Source organism: Pelecanus crispus, chromosome 1 (genome assembly GCF_030463565.1).
Source record: "Pelecanus crispus isolate bPelCri1 chromosome 1, bPelCri1.pri, whole genome shotgun sequence".
In the NCBI taxonomy this organism is placed as follows: domain Eukaryota; kingdom Metazoa; phylum Chordata; class Aves; order Pelecaniformes; family Pelecanidae; genus Pelecanus; species Pelecanus crispus.
The window spans coordinates 212,242,916-212,260,716 of NC_134643.1; the positions used below are offsets into that span (position 1 = coordinate 212,242,916).

General features: G+C 38.4%; 1 protein-coding gene across 1 annotated transcript in view; it reads right to left on the reverse strand.

Moving 5' to 3' along the window:
- The window catches only part of ARHGAP42 (Rho GTPase activating protein 42), a 168,940-nt gene that overhangs the window by 75,687 nt on the left and 75,452 nt on the right, over positions 1–17,801 (reverse strand). The window contains exon 4 of the mRNA XM_075708404.1: positions 1,230–1,301. Within this exon, the coding sequence (XP_075564519.1) occupies positions 1,230–1,301 (72 nt within the window). The remainder of the gene's footprint in view (positions 1–1,229; positions 1,302–17,801) is intronic.

The following is a 17,801-nucleotide window of genomic DNA, read 5'->3' on the forward strand; positions in this document are numbered from 1 at the left end:
TGATTTGTGCAGCACGGTAAATAAACTCCCAGCCCTGCATCTCACAGCAGCATAGGGGTGGGACAAGAGAAGAACGCAGTTGTACACAAAAACATATCAAGCAAGAGAGTAAAGAACATCCATTTCAGAGAAATCTGACCTCAAGTTCACAGCAAAAATTCTTCTCAAACATTTACTTGGTTCCTATGCGGAAGCAGTCTCATCTGTTTGCTACACATTCACAATAGCAGTACAAAAAGTATAAATCTTCAGTCTCTCTTTCCAATAGCTCTGTTCTTCTTCTGAGCTTGTTTGAGTACAGCACAAACGTAACCTCAGCTACAACATCAAAGAGATTTTTTTTTTTGTACCCGTTTAACCTTACAAATGGAAATTTTCCCAGAAAATGTTATGAGTGCTAATACAAGATGCAAAATGCTTCAGAACTAGCATATTTATGTAGACAGATGGAACTGTTATTAGCCATATCTCTAACTGACTACTGCAGCCTTTATGCATCTCTCTGAGATTGTGATCAAAGCAGTCACTGATAAGCACTTAAGACTCCAGGATCAGTCTGAAAATAGCTCATCTAGACCAACAGTTCGTTCCAACATCCTTTTCCCCAGTATATCTATTTCCTGGGCTGACTACTGAACCCTGGTATACAGACAACCTGCACTGTTTCTCTAACACAGATGTAACACTTAAGACCAGAGAACTGGCTTAAATCACTAACTGGAGCACTTCCACCATGGGAAAATCTCTGGGCAATATGAAGATGAAACACTGCACTGCATCAGCCGTGTAAAGTGTAAAGTGGAGAGGGAAAGCAGAGTCAGAAAGGGAGTATGCCTAAAGCATGCTGACTTCTTTTGGTCTTCATACAGCAGCCACTTGCGGGCCGCTGCACCCATAGCAGCTGTTTGAACCCTCTGTGCGGTTCTGGGTTAACCCAAGATGCAACATAATGTAAATGCAGACATCAGAAGATGAGCACAACTCCAGATGGTAAGAATGTGCAGTAGTAGCAAGAGCTGTACCCTATGCATATAGTCAGTCTTTAAACTCCATTTCTAAATCATCTCCTTCTCTGAAGCAAAGAATTCAGTATAATTTACTAATACATTAATGAGGATGGCATCAAGTATGTTTGAATACAAATGCCTGTTTTCAGTCCAGACTTCAAACCACACTGATAAACTCAAATGAACATGAAATGAAAAAGAATTGTTTCCACAGCCACTTACTTTTGCTGCTCCTATTTGCTCTTTACGAAACTTCTCCAACGGTGCTATTAGCACATCATTAGCATTCTGGATCTGCAAAGTTAAACATAAAGCATATCTTCTTAATACGGAGTATTTGCAGAAAGTGGAGTCACTGTAACTCTGCCAATGTGCAGGACTGAAAAATTCACGTCTGTAACATTCTGGTAAGAGGGTATGGGCAGAAGTCAAATAATTATGTCTTCTTTAGATAAAACATACAACACACATTAACTGGTCTATTATGGAACACTTCCACAAATAACTAAAACAACTGTAATGAATGATGCAATAAGTTTATCTGCAATATATAGAAGGCCTTTCTGGTATTTTACTTCCTTTTCTTGCATCTTGCCTAAAACCAGAATAGAAAACAAAAACTTCCAGGAACATGTTTTAGCATAACAGATGACAAACATAGTAGTACTGACAGCACTGCCTAAAACAAGCCTCTGTTTACAGAATCTGAATCTTTGACAGCTGAATCTTTTTGGCTATCTCTTTGGATAATATACCTTGTTATACTGAACAGAGGAGGGTAAGGCAGAGAACTCTAAAAAGAAAAGTGGACAATTTACAAAAAACTCTAGATTGTATTCCTTCACTTTTCTGGTTTTTAAACTAATTTAAGATGTCCTGCAGCTATTTTTATCACTTTAACCTAAACCAGAGTTCCTAATGAATCACAGTTTTCCCCTCATGGCGTCTGTTTATTTAGTGTAAATCCAGTCCTGGGAACCCCTCTCTGAAGACCATTCCCAGCAGCGACCACCCAAAGTAGTCCCTAGTCATTTGGGCTGGAAACACACATGTTGCAAAAGACAAATGCCAGCCATGCCATCATGCCACTCACTAAAAAAAGGTAACATGACTTCACCATATGCCTTTTAGGGACAGGCAGAATAACCAACTGAATTGATTTTACTGCAGAAAAATCAGAAGAAACTGAAAACTGCCAACACACTGGAAATAAAGCATAATAAAACACATTACAATATTCTATTATACTAACTACAGGCAATATTTTAGGTTTTCTGCATGAATAGCTTTTTTTCTCCTCACCAGTCAGCTTTACCATACTCATGACATTCCACATTTGGGCTTTGGCAGGTTCGGACGTCTGGGCAAAGTTAACACGTACCTAAGCCAAATATGAATGAATACAGCTCTTGTGACTCTTCCATAACAATAGCTGATAAGTTACATTGTCAATTGAGCACAAAAACTTCCCAAAAGGCTGTAATAATAAACATATAGAATAAACCCATTGAAACACAAACACATTTTCTTTCCTCCCAAACCTAACATTACAATTCGAAAGACCACAGAATCACCACATATCTCTCAGAAGGGCAGAGTTTCAGGAAAAGTCAAGACTCTCTCTGACATCCTAATGTAAAAAAGTCCAAGACACCAAAGGCAACACTTGGCATGCTCAATAATGCAGTGATCAAAATGGGCTACATTTAAAAGTAAAAATCAGGCACTGAGGATGAGGAGGAGTGTTTTCACTGCCTTCAACATACTCCATCAGTTTGACTGGAACAGACTACAAAGCTATGTTATTCTCCAAGTGGACATTTCCCCCAAATATATAGAATTTTAGGCAACACCTTGCAATCTAACTGAGACTCAACACTTTCTACAAGGCAAAGTGCATGAACTTAAAAGATAACCTCTATCCCAAGGATCATTAAGCAAGGCAGATTAAAATTAACAGGGGTACAAAACTGTTAAATGACTTGTCCACAATCAGGCAGAATTGCAGTGCATACATCTGGAACCAGCAGCTGGAAGTTTTGATAGCTTACAGAGCACGCACATGGCTTTTGGCACATAGAGAAATCACGAAGGTTTGCTCGAGTCACTGGTACAGAAGTGTGGATGCATGTTTTCTTTCTTTTTCACATACAAAAGTAAGTTTTTTCTCTGCCTTTTAGAATCATTACTATATACAGCAACAATATATTAAATACCTCACAGTTCAATCAAGAGAGACATTCGTATTATTGAAGTAGTTACTACTGACATCAGTGATCGCTGCTAGTCCTGTTGCTAGTCATTGCCACTCAAACTAACTCTACGTGGAGCCCAATATGGCTCTTCCCTTTGCTCAACGCTACCACGTTTAGGCAGCCTCCACACCACACCAGGAGACCTCACTTCATATATTGCCCTCTTGACAGCCTTAAAATGACTGAAACAAAACTACTACCAGCCTCACTCAACGCTGCTGCAAAGCAAATAAAATATCCTGCTTCAAACACTGTGGAAGAACATATTCATAGGAAGCATACGGCACTGAGAAGAGTCATCTGGGAAGTAAGCGGCTTTACTAGGCTGAAACACAATGTTACTCACTCTCGCAGTTATATACGCAACTAGGAATGGACAGTGGGCATCTCAAGGCTAATTAAAAGATGTCACGCGCTTCATCTAGTCAGGGTCTGTGCCTGGACATCTGCTGAGCCACATCAACAGAACATGCTGCAAGCTCATCCCTGGGTGGAAAGCTAATACTGAGAAAAGCCCTGATGTGGCAATTCACCTCCCAGCAAAACTAGGAACTAGGCAAGTAATGGGCTTTGGCTTTGGGGAGGGAAAACACACCAAAGTTCCAGAGAGAATCCCAGCAGACACATTTCAACAGCTGGTATTACAAGATCCAGAATGCTCTGCTGTGAAAAGATTCCCACCGATTTCCACCAGGTTGTGTGCCTAGCTTTTGGAAACTGAAAATTATAGAGAAAGAAGAACTTGTGCTTTATGCATGCATTTATTCATTACCTTTCATTGCCGATTCCTGTCACTGCTATTACTTTCCATTAGAGTTTCCTTGTTAAGGGTTACAAATTGGCATATGGCCCCTCCCTTCCCCCCAAATTAGGAATCTCATCTTCCCACAACCATTTCCATAGAAATCTGATTACTTTAGATAATCTGAAATTTTCACTTTGTGGTCCTAACAGAGTAGCTTCCTGACAAGACGATAATCCCTCTCCTACTCAGTTATTGTGCTAGGTTGAAATCACAGACACTTGGAACAGGCAAACAATGTCAAAAAGAATGTAATGGTTTCTGTAAATAGCAACTTCAGAAATCCATGTTGTGTTTAAAATACAGATCTTATCCTCAAAAGCTTATTCAGATTAGTCACACCTTTAGAGAAGTTATACTTTCTTAATCCAATAGTTATTGAATGCCACACAGTTCCAGCTCCCAGCATGGCTAATATGTGGCAGTTAATCAAATAATGTGATTGTTTCTTGTTTGGCAAAAGCACCAGTCTTCCTCCAGAAAAAGAATAGGAAAAAAAAGAATCATGCAGTTTTAACTTAACGGCAGTTCATCAGTCTTTTGGCATCTTAATTAAGATGCTAGACAAGTATTAGGCAGACATAATAGGAAAATACTACTTTGACAACTGAGCGCGCTATATTAGATCTAGTGAAAAAGAAGCAGGTTTTTGAAAACTAAAAAACTTAATCAACTTTTTAACTTCGGTACGTATAACTGTCTCTATTTAGCACTATTGATAAAAATACCATTAAGATGAATACCACCAAAATCATACTCAATTTGTAAAAAAATACTTAAAAAGAAACATTTAAAAAATTGAATATACTTTTTTTAAACCAGCTTTGACAACTTATGAGGTCATTCTCTGTTTGCATAACTGCAACATTTGAATATGCTCTGACAGCCTTCCAGCCAACATGGTGAAGCACCTTAATTTGTCTTTTCTGATTCATGATCTTCCATCTTTCCAAACCACCTTGCTTCCTTCCAGAAGTTAGCTGTGAAATTGAATTAATGTACCGATAATGAGACTAAACTGTGGTTTTCACACATCACAGAGAAACTCCATATCTATACTTGGAAACATTTTCAACTAGCAATTTTTTAAACTTTTCTTTGTTACTAGAAGTTTCAATTATCAGTAGAATGAAGAAAAAAAATTCAAGATCAACTAGCATATCCTTATGAGAATCATAATTATTATACCATGTTAGAAAGGGAAGAATAAAATTTTTGTAAACATATCTGAACACTTCCATTTCTATATTTTCTTAAATTCAAGTCAGTGTTAATTTTTTGAATGAGTTTTCTAATTAGTTTTCTAGCCCTGAATTTGGGATAGTGTATGATATGCAGACTGTACATGCATCATTCTCCTTCATCTGCTTTTACTTAGGTAGGACCAGTGGATATAAACAGAAATTTAACTAAAACATTGATGCAGCTACTTATTCACTATTAAATACTAACAATACAGACACAGGAATTTTAAGCCCTGAAGTGCTTTACAAGCTTTGAGCTTCACCTGGCAATCTACAATGTTGAATTGGAGTAACAAGAACAGTTAACACATTTTGAGCTTTGTATTTTTATTTGTAGGGTTAAGGACTAGGTAGATCACAAAGAGAATTAAGTTAACAGGATTCCCAATTGCCAGATGATGACAATTACAAGATCAAATGAGGTACTTTTGCAGTGACAGAATTAGGAATTAAATCAAGCTTATCTGAATTACAGTAAAATGCTTGAACTATGAAAAACTTTTGGTTTTTATATGGTATCTGGGAAGCATTTTTTGCTCCAAATCTGCTACAAGTACTTTTCAAAGCAACACAGAATTATCACACTTACATATGGGTAATAAAACTCATTTCCCTGAAGTACCAAATGACTCATGAATTCTGAATGCTGACAAACACTAATTTGCTTCATGTTGGCATAAGAATTCTAGAAAATACCAATTAAATTCATTCAAAGAAGGCAACAAATCTCATAGCTAATATATTCATAGTAATGCACTTCTAAAGTAGAAACATATTGCTCTGCTGGACAAAACCAAATAATTTAATTTGAAACCCTTCCCCTAATTCCTAGCAATTCCTAACATCTGATCTGCCAGAAAAAACACTTTTTTCAGTCTGTGGCCTGTATCAACAGCTCCTTGTATCTTGACTTTGCAATTACTTGGTAGGGGTCTTGGTTAATAAAGTTGTCCTGATACATTTTTCCCTCAGAACATCTAATTACGGGTGAGTGGACAAACTAGATTTGAAAGCTTTAGCTTTCAAAGTATTTGCCATCAGATTCTGTCCTGGTTTTTTTTCACTTCCAGAAATACTTACCATTACAGAAATACTTATTTTCGAAGAGATGAAGTAACATAGGGGTTTTGTTGGAAGCATCCATATTTAAGTGTCAAATGTCCTACAGAAAGAGCGGTCTCTCTTTTTACCTCTGTGTCTTCTAATGATGCCATAGTACTTTAATGCTTGGCTATCAACTCCCATTCCGCTCCCATCCATGCCTCTTTCTATTTCCAGGCTATGAAAAATTGCCAAAGCTAGAGACAAGTACAGATGCTGTATCCACTTCTGTATGAACCAGGAGGAGATCCTGAACTTCCCCTTCAGCTGGGAAGTGATATCCTTCAAGGTTCATCTGAAAAGAAACTGGTGGCATACCCAGTTTTTTGAGTGATACTGAGAGAGAGGCAAGTGCTGCTAGAAAAGCACATGACCTCATTTATGGAGAACTAAATTTGATCTTGAAAAGTAGATCATCGGTACGACCTTAAGATCTGAGACAGTTTAGGATACTTTTGATGGAATTTTGATAATCCCATATCCTGACCAAGACCAGATTCTCCTGCAAACCTCAAATCTTTCTGGCATGGAAAAACTTAAGGTGGGGACTGTAGGAGAGAGTGATCCTAACACCGTCAGAGCTCTCCACTTCAATAGTCACTTTTGCATTAACTCCACCCATGCAGGACTCCTTTGCTGGAGGCACTGGCTCGCCACTCCTGTGCTCAGCCAGCTTTCATTCTTCCCCTCCACCCATGCGGCTTTCTTCCTTCAGGACACTGTGAATTCCATGCAAGTAGGAGACCTCCAACTCTGCAGTTTATTTCCCCAATATATTCAAATCCCACAGCAATTAGCCAAGCATTCAATTTGACCTGCTGCCCTTCCTGTGGCTCGATGCTTAACCATGGTGACATTGCAGGAATTTAAAAGGAAAGAGATGAAAAAGAAAATTCCAGGAGGCATGTGCTGCTGAACTAGAGATTGAAGGAGAAGGGAAAATAAAGATTTAAAAGCTATTTTTTAAATCGGAGGTTCAGTTCTGTTAAACACTTCAGTTCAAGCAAGCTATTGCAGAAATTTATATTATTGTGCATATTGCAAGGCAGTGCATCTTTCTCACACATCAAGGTAATGATACTACTCTTTAATACAAAGAGACCCCACACATGGTCATAGTTTTTTCATTTCTTTTTGCGAAAAACACTGTTCTCCTCTTCCAGAGGGAATAAGACCCATCAGAAAATTAATAGCCTACCAATGTGGTGTTAATTTTAACTCCACCAGCTTTTTTCTCCACCAGTCTCCAGTACAAGTAAGCTACAGGGCAAGTTAGGTAGAGAGTATCACACCAACTGTAACTGAGACTAGTACTAAAAGAAAGAAATTACATTCCCAAGTTGAGAAGGAAAAGAAACATTTTATCATTCTTGAAAGCATGATAAGCACCAGGACTGTACTTGTACTATTTTGTGTGCAAATGGAACAAAGAAAAGCCAAGGACCTTGCTGAGGGAAGCCAATTCAAGGATTACTCCCAGGACTGCACTTGAAGGGGAAAAAGAAATAAAAAAAATAAAGAAAATAAATAAATGAAATCAAAGAACAAACAGTCCCACTCATGCTAAGAAGATTGCTAAGTACAGTATAAAAACAAGCAAACCTTGCAGAGAGTACTGCAACTATCTTTGTGATCACTAACCAGATGCGACCTTGTCTCATAAGCTGGGGAGAACATCAAATACCAGGAGGTCCTCTCGGGTTCTCTCTCCCATTTGTTAGTCTCCTTTGTCCTTCCCAAGTACCAGGCAAGGAAGAAAATATTACAGTTTGCAATCAATACATTTTGTGAGCTCACTGGCAGGAATGAGTAAGTACACATCATTTTAGAAATACTCCATCATACTATCTTCTTTTTTTCCATTTTTAAACTATCCACTATCTTCTTAAGCACAGCATGTAATTAAAAAGAATTAAGTTTAAAATATTTTCATAAAATCAGTACATGAATCATTAGCAAGGTGTTTATATACACCTCATTTCATTCATTATACACCCAACAGTCTCAAAGTTGAAGCATATGCTTTCTGAGCTGTTTCCACATGCTCCTAAACAAGGTGAAGACGACCTCCGCTCTCTCAGATGAGGGTACAACGTAGCGAGCACCCATCAAATACAGCCCAACCACTCTCCAGCATCTTGCCTTTTTTGTGGTATCTCCATCTTTATGGCAAACAACAGCATTTATGGTACTTTAGCACTCAAAGATGCCAAGGTCCAGTACAACCTTTCATAAAAACAGTAACTTGATTCTCTTGGAAGGAAAGGAGGCAGCAATATCCTCTGTGTGTGCAATGACTGTGGAGCAGAAGCTCCTTCCTTCCTCCCAGAAGACAAGTCTTGTGAATGACCCTAAAACCCTGGACCTTTGAGACCACTCTGTACTAACACTGGTTAACTTCCTTTGGGGCCAAGTAACAACAGAGAAATATGAACTCTGAGCACTGGCATTAAGAGAATAGAGAAAGAAAAAAAAAGTATTTTTGAGTTCAAATAACCACCTCCCCACAGAATCTGGGAACTTTTAAGTGTCCCCTCATGAATCAGTCCATGCACTGCCAACAGCAAGATCTGACAGAGGACATTACCATCTCAGTAACGATACCAGTACAGAGTCTCAAGAACTTACCAGGCAATTAACTCAGTCACTCAACATTAGATATCCAGAGTTTCTGCTCTTGATACAGCCACATAAGCTTCCCTTCCCAATCAGCAGGGAGAAAAGAGCAAATGCTTCCTGTGATCTGTGCTTCCTGGACACCTTTCAGACAAGATGCATCACATCATGCAATTGCCAGGTTCTCTGCAAACTCAAGTTTGCTATTCTGCTTCCATGAAGATAATTCCGAGCAGATGTAAAAAGCCTAAATAAAACATTATTTAGATGTTCCCAAAGGAAAGCAAATGAACGTCTGGGCCACTGGGCCTTAAGGCTGCTCCATCATTCAGGGATACTGCAAACTCGTTTAAAGTTTTATGCAATAACCCAAAGAAATCTGGGAATGGGCAGAAGAGTCGCTTCTCACTCAGCAGAAAGCAGCAAGATTCAGCAGAGACAGCATAAACTTTATAGATATTACAGGATTCACTAAAGGTTACTGTCAAGTTAACTTCACAGTCCAAAGTTACACTCACAAAGGTATATGGCACTCCTAATACGTAACCAAATAGCTGAACTAAAATGCAGTCATACTCCCAAACTGATGAAGAATAAATTACCAAAGTACTACAACCAATGAAACAGTGTAACAAATTACTTGCTGCAGAATTTAAAAGAAAAAAATAGTCAAATACATTTTAACTCTGAAGTGGGGCTAAATAGGGAACACATAAATTAGATTTTATTTTATTAGGTAATACAGATTATGCCTTACTCTTAGGCACAAAATGAAGTAATATTTTTATACCTCTTGATTTCCTTTTATTTAATTAATTTCTAGCATAGTTATTACAGTTATCACCAACCAATATATGGGTGGACTGCTGAAACAGGTACGTTCAAAACTGCTCATCTGATCTAGGCTATTCTGCCTGTTAAAATCCAAACTTGTCATTGCGGATCACTTCTTTTTAAGCTGGGACTTCATTCAGTCTCAGGAATACGTCACAGATTCCCATGACAGCATGCTGCCTCTGCTACTCACGCTTTCTGGCATTAATGGGTATTAAGACACCAGATTCACCAGTTGACTCTGGAGCGTGGCAGCTAACCGGTGTCTGACAGAGACAGGGCTCATCCAGGGAGCTCACTGAAGCTGAGTATGGAAACCAACAGAAAAAACAGATCTTCAGAAATCAGAAGCTCCCACCATCTGACCCTATTCACTTAACGCTGCTCCAGAGACATATGAACATCATTATGTTACCTCATGGCAAGGTCTTACAGAAGTACAGGACAAGTTCCCAACAGAACAAATATTTAATAGAACTATACAGGAAGTAACAGGTCTTATAAATGACTTCAAGAATCTTATGATTATTTTTCTTAATGAGTTGTTCATCTCTTCATGAACCACAACCATAACAGACAATACTTAATGACTGCAAGGCTGGACTTTGATTTTAGACATTGCTCAGTGAATGACAAGACACACAGAGAAGGAAAAAAAAGCACTTAAATGAGAATAATTGTACCATGAAGTTACAGCAGCAAGTTTCACATGCATCTCAACAGTTCTTGTTTTGCATAATGAGGCAGATTATTTCTGGCTAAACTTATCATTCCAGGCAAAAGAGAGTAAAGTTAGCCACAAAATTTCCATGTATTAAAAGTTTTTAAAGATGGAAAAAATGGTGTTTGGCATATCTAGATAAGTATGCCACCTACACATTCATTTAATACTTCTTTTTAATGCTGTTTCCCTTTAACTATCTTGTTCACTCAATGCATTCATTGCCTGTGATGTCTCTGGAGGGAAAAGCTAAATATTCATTCCATCTGTTTTAAATTCCACTTTTGAGAATTTGCAGGAAGCTTAAAATGTCTTTGTTGCCTTATAAATATTTAAAGAGAAAATATCATTATATTTAAACTCCCAGAATTATTGTTATTTTACAGTAGTTAAGGTTTAATGTTTGTATGCTAATCTGTTTTGGTCATAAGCACAAGATTCTTGGGCATTGTCAGATCACTAATACTTGAAGCACAACAACAGCAGCACCAAGAAGAACCTACTCAATTCTCACTGTTTGTATGTGGAACAAAAAGTGCATTTTTTTATAATCACCTTCTACTAAATGGTCTGGTTTGACAAACCAAATTTACTGTTAAAGACATTTCAATAGCTGATGCTCAAACTGTCCTGCTGAGTTAAGAAAGTGTAGCAGATACATATTATCAATCACTCCAACTAACAGTAAAGTCAGAGGCCACAAACCTGCCACATACCCAGTGGAAAAAAATGCTTCTGATAAGATGTAGTGGCAATGGGATGTCTAATATGTTTTACGGACAGCCTTAAAAATTATTTACACTGTAGAATACAATGCCATCTCCGTACAGAAAGCAGATTTGTTCTCAGAGGAATATTACACACTTTTCAAGCATTGTGAACTGCTGAAGTGAAATTGCTACAAACATCTTTAAGTTAATTCTATTTTACATCCGCAAGATGCACAAAACAAAGCCTTAAGAAAATGGATTACAGAAAAGTCATGCTTCATACATATGCACATGTATATGTATAAACATATATATCTATGAAGTCAGATATTCTCTTATTTTCTCATAATTCTTTATTTTACTGCAAATCTCAAAAGACTGCTAGATTTAATTTTCTTCTTACATAATTGAATGAATAGGTTAAATACGTCAAATATTTGACCCAAATAAGGTCAAAATCTATCTTTTCCTCCTACCATCGTATTCAATAGTATTTTATAAAGTCGGATTACAATAGGAAAACCATGTGATGCTAATGTTTAAAAATGTCTTCAAGTTTTTACTACAGACTTTTAAAATATATTTACTCTTTTATGAAACTATTATACCAAAAATTTACACTCTAAGTGTCTTTTAAAATAAGAGATTACATAACAAAATGTATACTTTTAGCTATTATAATCTACAAATACTATAAATGAAAATAGTGTTCAAGAAAGGCAACACAATACATTTTACAAGATAAACAAGAAAATGGAGAAATGAAAAAAAGCAGCTGAAAAGAATCCCAAGAAATAAAAATTAGATTGTACTAGTAGGATGTAATGGTCTTGAGAAACTGAATGCCAGAGGTTGGTATCAAGACAGAAAGATCCAGCTTAATTATTAAAGGGCATGGCTAGTTTTATGACCATTAATAAACGCACACTAGTTACATGTGTTGAACTGAAGGACATCAGATCTTAGACTTGAAAGCACTTGCAGAGTGAGCACATAACTTCCTCTCCCACTCACAGCATACAAACTGGCAAAGGAGTCCTGCTTTTGTTGAAACATAAGATACTCCCCAGAAGAAACATCTGTGTACGAAAGGGGCCCAAACAAATTCAGACAGGTTGTGCTTTATAATGTAGTTGAAGTGGTAGGGGAAAAAATTCCAAAATTAATATCATACAAAAATGATTCATTTTAAAATTTAACCTCTTCCCTACATCTTTGTTTATTTCTCCCCTTCTGCCTTGGTAGCCTGAAAAAAATAATAATAAAAAAAAATTGCACAGCTCTTCTCATGTGTGAAATCTATACTCCAAATGTCAAACACTATCCCAAGTATCACAAGTACTGAATTAAGATGTAAACACCAGCACGTTGTTAATTAGGCTTCATGGGGAAATTAGGATGCAAAGAACGGTATCACAGGAATTGCCCAGACATGGATTTTAACAATGCTGTTACTGCCCTCCCACAGTAACTTTTAACAAAATTGACTTCATTCCTCTCACAGTATGTCTTGCCAAGAAACAGATTTGAATAAAGGGCCCTCATTAACAATAAAAGTTTGGAGGGTGGAAGTGCTGCTTGAACTTTGCATTACTGAAGCACATGCAAGGAAAAGCACTTTGCTGAATTACTAACAGTGTCTGCGCAAGCTAGTCCCAGCCTGCCTGTCCTACTGTGTCAGTTGCTGTTCCAGCTACTTAAGCAGCAACAGAAGAATAAACTCGTAGCATCCATGCACTGATATGAAAGTTTAGGATACCAGTCCTCTGTACAATTATGGAGCTCACAGTGGCTATTCAGACCTTCTCAACTCCTAGCTAGGCTCTGTAAGGTGCTCTAGGAGATGCCATGCGAAGGCTGATAGAATTATGCAATGCGTATTAATGCTCAAAACTTTTTTACCTGCTCCCTGGTAAAATTTAAGGTGTTGGTGATTCTTGAGTGTAGTGGTTATGGGCAGGAAAGTATCCAGGAGTTATTCAGGGGTGCTCAGAACTCTCCCTGCTGGTATTCAGAGGACTACTATCTTATAGTGACAGCATAAAATATTTGTGTTTTACTACTGACAGCACCACTGAACCAATTGGAAAACGAAGCATGTCATATCTACTTCAAGCAACTTATGGATCAACAGAATTGTAAACAAGTTCCTGTAACACTACCTTTACTACGGAGCGGTGTTCCCCAGGGCTTTTGGGGCCAGCCTTGTTCAATATCTTTATTAACAATCTGGATGAGGGGATTGAGCATGCCCTCAGTAAGTTTGCAGATGACACCAAATTGGGTGGGAGTGTCGATCTGCTGGAGGGTAGGATGGCCCTGCAGAGGGACCTGGACAGGCTGGACTGATAGGCCAAGGCCAACTGTATGAGGTTCAACAAGGCCAAGTGCCGGGTCCTGCACTTGGGTCACAACAACCCCATGCAACGCTACAGGCTTGGGGAAGAGTGGCTGGAAAGCTGCCTGGCTGAAAAGGACCTGGGGGTGTTGGTTGACAGCTGGCTGAACATGAGCCAGCAGTGTGCCCAGGTGGCCAAGAAGGACAACAGCATCCTGGCTTGTATCAGGAATAGTGTGGCCAGCAGGAGCAGGGAGGTGATTGTCCCCCTGTACTCGGCGCTGGTGAGGCTGCACCTGGAATACTGTGTCCAGTTTTGGGCCCCTCAATACAAGAAAGACATTGAGGTGCTGGAGCGTGTCCAGAGAAGGGCAACAAGGCTGGTGAAGGGTCCAGAGCACAGGCCTTATGAGGAGCGGCTGAGGGAACTGGGGTTGTTTAGCCTGGAGAAGAGGAGGCTGAGGGGAGACCTTATTACTCTCTACAACTACCTGAAAGGAGGTTGTAGTGAGGTGGGTGTTGGTCTCTTCTCCCAAGTAGTAAGCAATAGAACAAGAGGAAATGGGCTTAAGCTGTGCCAGGGGAGGTTTAGATTGGATATTAGGAAAAATTTCTTCACAGGAAGAGTGCTCAAGCATTGGAAGAGGCTGCCCAGAGAGGTGGTGGAGTCACCATCTCTGGAAGTGTTCAAAAAACGGGTAGACGTGGCACTCTGGGACATGGTTTAGTGGGCATGGTGGTGTTGGGTTGATGGTTGGACTGATGATCTTAGAGGTCCTTTCCAACCTTAATGATTCCCAGTTTTTACTTTCATTAAAAAATAATCCAGCCACCAAGCCAAGAAACACGTAATTATTACTTCACCCTTAATTGGTTTAGTGGTGGACTTAGTAGTGCTAGGTTAATGGCTGGACTTGATGATCTTAAAGGTCTTTTCCAACCTAAATGATTCTTATGATTCTATGATCTTTAATTCAGGTTCTCAGGCCACAGCTATACATCTAAAATAGGGCACCTAGATCCATTGTAGGAAGTTTTCATTATAGCACAATTTTCATTATAGCTTTAAACAAACAGGACAATCTGCAAACCGCCTCCATGAGTCAGTAATCTTTAAAAGCCAGAAGGTTTGGACTACCCTTCTTGTAACTAACATAGCTACTGTTGTGCACTAAAGGCAAAAAGCAGAACTCAGGATTCCTAACATTGAAAAATAATCCTTAACCTAGGACATGTGACCTCATTATGAAAATACCAAATGTGCCCAGGGATTGCCTAGAGAGGGACTCGCCATCACTCCTTCAGCTCAGCTACAAAGAGTTAATGTCAGGAATCTAAAGGGCAAGATGTTTAAATCTGTCTCTGATTAATGGGGAGGAGGGACTCCGATACTGTTTCATATAATTCACAGAAGGAAGAGACCAACTTGAAAACAGTTCTTGGCCAACAGGAAGGTAAAATACATTCACAGTCAGACTCTACGATATGTTGATCCACTAGAAAACTCTCACATGAACATGTTTACGAAAATTCCTGTGCTAGGTACTGATTGTCTTACGAAGCATTGGAGTGTCTTATCTTCAGTATGCTCAGAAATCAGAAGCCAAAAGGCGTGAACTGGTTATTCTTCACTTACTTCATTGATTTGGGGTTTTAAATGGACTGACTTACCGTAATGCAATGTTAACCATTACTGAACACATTTTCCTGAACAGGCAGTGAAGGACTCCAGAGTGCCAGGCACGCTTACAGCCAGCGACTTCATCGGAAGAGCTGGAGCAGTGAGTAGACACTGCAAAGAACCTGGTTGCTTATGAATACCTGAACACTACATGCATTGACCATTGTAAAGTAAAATTCAAATGCAGAAAGCACTGTACATTAAGGTTTTCCCTTCCCCCAATATTTTTCATTTATGTGAAAAATATTCACACCTTAAGCCTACAGGAGTTTTAAATAGATTAACAGAAGCTAATGGCCAATAAGCTAAAAAGGAAAGGGGAAAAACCCAACTGACTTATGCCTTGTAATTGATTGTAAAAGCCCACTAGAGGATAACATACTGGGACAAGTTTGCTGCACACATCTGGGGCTCCATTTGTGTATCTCCCGTGCTTTCATTCATCTCTTTTCAGGAAGTTAGTGATTCCCCCCCCCCCCCCCCCCCCCAAAATAATTTCACATAACAAAGACCATGCATGCTACCTACTCCATCGCATAAGGACACACTTCTGATTTGTCTATGTCCTATATTCCTGTTTTCCCTTCAGTTGGCAAGAGCTCAGCGGGGTTTTTGTCACTACTGTCACTTATAACATGAGCTGGAAACTCTGTATATGTCCCTTCTGCCCCCCATCTCTCTTACTCTCTCCTGTCTCTTAGTCTTGCTGCTTAGTTGTGTCAGGAGAATTATTTTCTACATACATGGTTCCATCTATGTAAAGCGTTAAGGAATGCATTTAACTTTTTCTGATCAATGAAGAATTACAAAGATGACTGAAGCTGGTAGGTTTCATAACTAAAAGAGCTACACCCTTTTCCTCCTATTGGTTTTCCATTTTTCACCAGAATTATCAGTTTCTGTCTGTCAACAAATTCTGGTGTTCAAAAATAACTACCCTGTATCCAGAGGTGAAGGACAGACAACAACTTGAACACAGCACTTTAGACACTTTTAACTAGAGAAATCCTTTGCTTTGTGTATTCCATCTACACTATATAGGCACTATTTATATCACTGGAAGAAAAAGAACTACCTGGTGTTAAAGAACAAAAAAACCCAAAACCAAACCAAACCACCACCACCAACAACAACAAAAAAAAACCCCAAACCAAACCAAAACCAAACTCTCCGTTTCTTTTTTCTCTTTTTCTTTAGCAAACCCCTGAAAATGTTTAGAAGACAGACATAAATCAGCAATTGATATGGTCATGATAGTAACTAATCATCCGGTAAGAAATACCATTTCTTTTTATGGCTTACTCCAAGGATTGTAACCCAGTGAAAACTGTAAAAGATAAAGTAATCGCAAGCACAACCACAATGAAGGAAAAACAGTTCAGTTGTGTACTTAGAACTTTGGGTATTTATCTTTTTATCACTACCATTAATACAAACAGTGCATGTCTCTTGACTAGGATGAGAGTTCAAATCATAATGAAAGCAAAAGACAAGTTGAGAATGCCATTTCAGATAGCCAGCAGAAGGAAACTTTTCTGGTTTTTCCTCCCTTTATGGCTTTCCAAACAAACAAAAAAAATCCTCAGCTTGAATGTTTACATTACATATTATCAAGGGGGAAATGGCTACATAAACACAGGAAACAGCATGATTGGAGCACAGAACTAATTAAGAAAAAATAGATCCAGAATTCAAGTATACTTATGCTTCACAACATTTTTAATGGGAAATTATTCTATTGAGTACTTTGGTAAATGTATATATTTTACCATGTTACAGGCATCTTTCACTTCTTAAACATTTATCACAAGAAAAATATTTTTTCCTGGTGAAGAAAAAGTAAACACAACAAAACCAAACCTTCTTGAACTGAGATGGGATATTCAATTAAGAAGTGAAGGAATCTCTGTTTTGGTGGAGAGTTTTGTGGCTTTTTTTACTTTTTTTTAACATTCAACGCATTAACAGTTACAGAAATTATCTGACTAAGATAAATCTTAGCAAATAAGCAACAAGATTTACTTTACAAAGTCCCTATTTTAAACCTTCCCAGATACTTTCACTCTGGCTGTTAGACCTACTTAAGAGTCACCCAAATCAGTTCCTTATGTTTATTACTTTGTCTCTTTGCTCTTCCAAATTCTGATCTGTAAATTTTGCGGCCAGGCCTGTTTCCCTCACTGTGCAGATGTCAACAAAACTTCTCCAGAGTGCAGTGAATGCACCCTGAAGAGGCCTCCTTGTGAGGTCCATTACGATGTAAAGGGAAAGTTGGAAATCAATAAAAGAATAAATAAACACTTAACCAATCAAAGTAAGAACTTTCTGACTTACTATGAAAAGTAAAACCAATGTTTTTTAATTAGCACACATTATCCCTTAAGGGATGTTGAGTTGTCAGTCTCACCACAGCATTTATTTTAAAAAGCTTTATTTGTCAGAATTTCTAAAACTGACTTTAAATATGCCTTCCTCAAAAAACCAGAAAGCCA